Source organism: Vulpes lagopus, chromosome 11 (genome assembly GCF_018345385.1).
Source record: "Vulpes lagopus strain Blue_001 chromosome 11, ASM1834538v1, whole genome shotgun sequence".
Taxonomy (NCBI): domain Eukaryota; kingdom Metazoa; phylum Chordata; class Mammalia; order Carnivora; family Canidae; genus Vulpes; species Vulpes lagopus.
The window spans coordinates 94,629,106-94,635,396 of record NC_054834.1 but is presented as its reverse complement, the minus strand read 5'-3'; the positions used below and the strand labels follow the sequence as shown (position 1 = coordinate 94,635,396).

Here is a 6,291-nt window from a genome sequence, read left to right as displayed (position 1 = left end):
TAAAACAATATACACAATATGGTTATAAGATTTGAATTCTAACTGAAACTACGCTAACACAATAAATGATACAGTTATATATTCTTTAACATAATTTACTTCCATTCATTACCAGAATTATTACAAATTAGTGGTCAGTCAAAGGTAAATTTGCACAATTTTCCCTTGAGAAAGCTGGAGTATTGTTAATAAGTTCAGAAACACATAATTCCAAATCACCTAAATCATAGATTAACTCGATTTCTCCATGTTCTAAGTTCTTGATCAAAATGGTTCATTTATCAATTGTTAAATTTAAAGCAATCATATCACACTAATTTTAGAATTTTCTAAAATATGATACTTTGTTATATTTGCACACTACTAAAACAGTTGCTTTAAAAATGTACGTAAGACCATCATTAACATATTTTCAATTCGTTTTTAAAACTTAATGAATTGGGTGTGAGGGTCTTTAAGTAAAGCCTTGAATATAGTTGGTAGATTAAACTTTCTTTTTCGATGTTAGCAAAACTCTAAATAAAAAATAAATTTTAGTTTACATTTAATTGTCATGTTTCTGAACTTCTTTTAACTTGAATTTTTAAAAACTTTCTGCTAACTGTACTTAATTATATATCACTTATGCATATTATTTCTGGCATATTGATTTATTTTAAATAGTTTTTAAAGTTCTAAGTGGTAATGGTTGCAGTTTTATGAAACAGCATGTGGTAGCAGTTCAAATTTTAACAGCTTATAAAATCAAATACATTTCTGCACTGTCAAACTTCTATTTCTGATTTATTAGCTTATTTTTCAGTATAAACATGAAATGGTTTCCTACATTTGGATAATAATATCATATCATATCATATCATATCATTGTGGCTTTCTGGCTTCCACTTGGATAATTTTTCTAAAGTAATTGGAACACAAATTTGCAGTGGTACAGTAAGGAACAGTCTTTCAACTGTACCAAGTTAGCCTAGAAACTGTACTTTTACCATACTTTCTAAGTTTGCAGGTTATTAATCCTTAATTATAAGTGAAAACATAAGAAAGTCATTTTGTCATCAAATGACTGCTTTGCTTTTAAAAATTATATATATTGTATTTTTACATAAATGCCATATATTTTATCTAGTTCCTCTCTTAATAAAGATAAACTTATAGGAAAATTTTATCTTCAACATTTTATCTGTTTAGACACTAGATGATTATGGCTGTTAATAACAGCTCGCAAACTTATTTCAGAGTTGCCACTTTTCCTGCCAAGGGCATTCTCTTTCAATGAGAGAATCACTTCAACTTTTCTGAGTTGAAAATCAGAAAATTTTCCTGGTGGAAAATCCTCCACCAGGATTTCTCTTTCCCTACTTATCTGCCAAAAAAACCTTTCCTAGCGCTGAAGCCCATCCCAGGACAGGGCTCAGATGAGTTTCTGCAACCCTTCATAGAAATTATTCTTAAGAATCTTGATTTAGATTAAGATTACACACTTAGATGTATTTAGTGTAACTGTGTAGCAACCTTCTTATTACTATTGCTTGCAAAACCATCACACCCTTGAAAATTTAGCTAACCAAACTGCCCTTCCCAGGTAAAGACCTCTGAAGACTCATATGCCAATCTGTCACTAGATAGTTCCAAAATCTCTAATGAGAGCAGCTGGTGCTAAGGCTTATCTCCCCAATGATCCTAATATTCTTTTACTACCTCGTCTCATATTAGAGTAAAATGCTATTTGTTAGAAATACAAAGGTAATTTCATCTCTGTTATATTGATGTTTGTGTTTTACTTAATTCTGTAAGTCTCCAGCACAACCTTCCCCTAGCTTTTAAGACCTTACCATTCAGTTTGACTTCAAACAAAAGGAAAGGTAACAACAATTTGTAAACTGTGAAATCCTATCAATTTATATACACTTCCACTGCCATGAAAAGACTATTCAGCTCCACTGAAATCTGGCATTAATGATGCAAGTTTAACATATTAACAAATATTCTTTGATAATTTTCTTTCTTTGATAATTCTAAATCAGAAGTTTAAGACTTCAGTTTCAGGTTTAAAAAAAATATATTAGCCAACAACATCAAGTAGCCAGTGGAACTGAGACACTTGAAAAAACAACTGTAAACTTTTTTAAGAGGCAGGTAAGAAACCTAGATGGTAGTATTCCTGGCTCCTCCCTGAGCAAATCTTGGTCTACTTCAAGGATTCAAAAGAATAAAACCCCAAGATACGAAATGGAACTAAACTTCCAGACCCAGCCAAAAGTCCCTAAGTGGCTACTGTGAAGCAAGACTGTTAAGATTTTCACAGCATAATGATTAAGAAGAAAACAAGCAAGACAACAGGGCTGAGGTAACAGCTTCTTCCCCCCAGCAAAGACCAAACTTGAAGGAGGGCCCCCAGTTTCCCTGTAACTCTCCAAAATCGCATCTGTGAACAGATCCTTGGGTCTCCAGTACCTCTCCAGACACTAGCATAACCCGTTGCCAGGAGGAAGCAAAGCTCTAGTGTGACCTCTCTTCCCACAGTACCACCAAATGGAAAGCCACAGGGAACTCGCCAGATAAAAGAACGTGCATCGTATGTGCAGCAGGTATCAAAATTTTAATAGAAGCCGGTCAAGTCCAAAGGCCGCATGATCTATCCTCTTTACCACAAATCTGACCCTGCCCCACTCACTTACTTCCTCCATCCCTGAACCCGACACACTTGCCCAGACCCTTCCAAACCAAAGAGGCCTCCGTAGGGGCAGCCTACAGGAGCTGTCTTCGAGGTGAAACCTGACCGTTTTAGAAGAAGAAGAAAAGATCAAATGAGACTGTCTCGAGCTGACCCTGGAGTTAAAGTATTTATTTTCACGCAACTGCTGATTGCTTTACAGAGACATTTCATGCTGTGTAGCTCTGCATGGAGCTGAGAACAAAAGTAACATTTTCATTAATGTTATAATTATTATAATTATTCTTTTAACAAAGCTATTAAATAACCTGTACAAAGCCCGGCCTGGTCCTAGCAAAAAAAAACAAAAAAAAAACAAAACAAAACAAAAAACAAAAAACCCCCGAGCACTATTTCAAATCTCCCAAGGTCCTTCCGCTTTAATTCAGCAGTGTTCCCTATATATACAAGGTCAGCCCAGTGTGGTCCCCCCAAACCGTAGATCTCCCAGGCGGTGGCGATGGGTCAGGGCTCGCAACCGCCCTTGGGTGACGCGGAGCTCCCAACCCTACCTCCCGGCTCCTCCTGGGCACAGGGTCCCCTTCGGCGGGCGGGGGAGGCGCAGGCGCCTGCTGGGTCTGCCCGGGGCCAGGTGCCCACAGCGCCCCGAGCCTCCCCGAGGAGGTGCTGGGGCGGGAGTCCGAGGCGGGAGGGGCCTCGAGTCACCCCGGGGCGGGGGCTCACAGGTCCCGCGGGTCTTCCCGTTTGACCCCGGCCTCGGCAGCTTTGAGCTTCTTATTCTGGTGCGTCTTGACGTGCTTGGCGAGGTGGTCGCTGCGCATGAAGCGCTTGCCGCACTCGGGGCAGGCGAAGCGCTTCTCGCCCGTGTGAGTCCGCAGGTGCCGCTGCAGCTCGTCCGAGCGCGTGAAGCTCTTGCCGCAGAAGAGCCAGTTGCACACGAAGGGCCGCTCGCCCGTGTGCCAGCGCAGGTGCGCCTTCAGGTGCGACGTCTTGCCGTACACCTTGCCGCAGCCGGGCACGTGGCACACGTGCTGCTTCTTCTTGCCGGGCTCCGCCTCGGGGGCGCCGCCAGCCGCCTGGCAGTTGGGGCAGCGGCAGCGGCGGCACCTCCTGGCCGTGGCCGCCAGGGGGGCCTTGGTCTGCAGCAGCGCCGCGATCTGGCTCTGGTACTGCGCGAAGTCCGACGGGCCCAGCACCAGGCCCCGCTGCAGGGCGGCGGCGGCGGCGGCGGCGGCGGCGGCCGCGGAGGCGGGGAAGCGGGGTGCGTGGGGGGCCCCGGCGCAGGCGCCCGGGAGGCTGCTCCCCGGCACCCCGGAGGTCCCCGGGCCGGCGCCCGCCTGCGGGATGCTCCACCAGGGGAGGTCGTCGGGGGCCGGGTTGGGGGACAGCTGGCGACACGTGGGCGGCGGGGGCGGGGGCGGCGGGGGCAGCAGGTTGGAGTAGCCGGGAGGCAGCGCGGCCTGCGCGGGGTAGGGCACGTAGGCCGGCGCGCAGCTGGCGGGCAGCGCCGCCATGCTCGAGGGCAGCATCTTGACGGGCGAGAACTCGTAGGGGTACGAGGGGTCTGCGGGGGGTGTGAGCGGCAGCTCGTGCGCCGCCCCGAAGGACGGCTGCAGGTGCGTTTTCTGCGGCGTGAGGCCCAGGCTGGGGTGCGGGGGCGGCAGCGCGCCCGGGGAGTGCGCCGGCATGTCCGCGGTCCAAGGGTGGAAGAGCCTGGAGGGCGAGCCCAGCGCGGGGTCGTAGGGCACCTGCAGGAAGTCCGGGGGCGCCGCGGCTCCGGGCTGGCCGATGCGGCTACAGGTGGCGGCCAGCAGCGCCAGGGGCGAGTGCTTGCCCAGGTCCGGGGAGGCGCTGGGGGTGCGGTCCTGCATGGGCGGCGGCGGGGGAGGGCGGAGAAGGGACAAAGGGTTAGCGCTCCGAGCGCGGTCTCCGGGCCGGCCCGACGCCCCCACGCCGGCTGCTGCAGCGCCGCGCGCCCCGGCCCGGGGGCCCGCCCCCGCCAGCGCCCCCACGCACGCCCCCACCCGGACGGTTAACTTTGGTGCCTGCGCTCCCTGAACGCGGGGCGCCCGAGCGCTTCCCGTGAACTACTCGGTGCGGACGGACGCCATCCGGACCCCGGGAGAGCAGGCGCAAGGTGGGCGGGGAGAGGGACCCGACGCGCGGCTCCCGGCTCGGCGGCCCGAAGGGGGGCGGAAACCCCCACGGCCCCGCCGCCGGCCGCGCGCCCGCCCATCTTTTAAGCTCTTTCCGCGCGACTCTCTTTCCGAGCTCCTCCTCCGCCCGCCCCAGGCTGCAGGTCAGCGGGAGGGCCCGCCCGGTGAGCCCGGTGAGCCCGGTGAGCCCGGGCCCGGTTCTCAGCCTGGCGCGCGAGGCCGAACCCCCGCCCCGCCCCGCCCCACCCGCGCGTCCCTCCCCCAAAGGCCACACTCCCTCCAGACGCCCAGGCTAGGTGCGAAGTTGACGTGGGCGCCCCTCGGGCTGGCGCTTGCGGCATCCACCGAGCCGGGGTCCCTTTGAGATTCGGGGTGCCCGGAATTCGGGGTGCGCCGATCCGGACGCGCCCCCTGCCCAGCTCCCCCTCGCCCCCTCCGAGCCCAGACCTGACCTGGAGGAAGGCCTGCAGAGGGTCATTCCGGAGGACGGCCACGGCAGCCATCGCTACTGCCCGCGGGCCGCTGGCTGCGGAGCAGGGCGCTGCCGAGGCATGGGGGCCCGAAGGCGAGGGCGCGAGGGCGCGAGGGCGCGAGGGCGCACGGCCGCGCGGCGCCCCCCGGCGCCCTCCCCGCGCTCCCGGCCTCCCCGCCGGCGCCCCTCGCCGCACCCCGCTCGCTCGGCCCGCGCGCGGTCTGAGCGCTTCAGGATCACCTCCAAGAATTTGATAAGGACTTTGCTGGGCCGCCAGCCAGTCAGAGGGAAGATTTATGGCTTTGAAGTTTGCCGCTACCCAATCATCAAAGAATAGCGGCTCTTTCAGAAGCGAAAGCAAATCCTTTGAATCCACAAAGCTCCTATGGTGTGTTTGTTGGTCGGGATAAAAGAACTGATTATTAGGGGGGATGGGAAGGGAGGAGATAAAGGCGGGACAATTAATGAAGTAATCACTATGTGGGAAATGTATATACACAAATAATTGGATTTTCCTGATCAAAGGGGGCCTTGCCGCCTGGAGACCCGCGCCGGGGTTGCTGGAGACACTCGATCCCCCACCCCCACCCCACCCCCCGCAACTCCTTTGCAATTAAAGATTTGCACCGAGGCAGCGCCCAAAGTGACAAAGTGTCTTTGTTATCTCCAGAGAAATCTGCCTTTGGCTTCCAGGCGCGGGACCCTGAGACCGAGATGAGGGTAATTCGCCGCGTACTTACACACCCCACACCCGCGCAGCGCACGCAGCGGCCCGCGCACACCGCGGACCCGAGGGAATCCCCGGGGCGGGGCGGGGGACGCACCTCGCCCGCCCGCCCGCCCGCCCGGCCGCGTGCCCCCCCCCGCCCCGCCCCGCCCCGCCCGTCGCGCCGCAGCCGCCCGCGGGGCCCTGACCCGGGGCGGGGCCGGGCGGCCGCCCATGGCGGCGGTGGGTGGCGCGCACGCTCCCGGGCCGCCTGCCCGACAAG

At 53.8% G+C, this 6,291-nt stretch overlaps 1 protein-coding gene across 1 annotated transcript; it reads right to left on the bottom strand.

Annotated features, from left to right (window-relative positions):
- Window positions 1-1,946: 1,946 nt before the first annotated feature.
- SP5 (Sp5 transcription factor) lies at window positions 1,947-5,479 on the bottom strand. The gene is made up of 2 exons (XM_041722485.1): window positions 5,283-5,479; window positions 1,947-4,539 (listed from the first exon to the last, which is right to left on the bottom strand). Exons 1-2 carry the CDS (start codon window positions 5,331-5,333, stop codon window positions 3,394-3,396), a joined length of 1,197 nt encoding a protein of 398 aa, XP_041578419.1. The 5' UTR covers window positions 5,334-5,479; the 3' UTR covers window positions 1,947-3,393.
- Window positions 5,480-6,291: the final 812 nt, after the last annotated feature.

Coding starts and splice junctions, on each gene's coding strand:
- SP5 (XM_041722485.1), bottom strand. CDS start 5,333: ATGGCTGCCGTGGCCGTCCTCCGGAATGACCCTCTGCAGGCCTTCCTC. Junction 4,540..5,282: donor CTCTGCAGGCCTTCCTCCAG/GTCAGGTCTGGG, acceptor CCGCCCATGCAG/GACCGCACCCCCAGCGCCTC.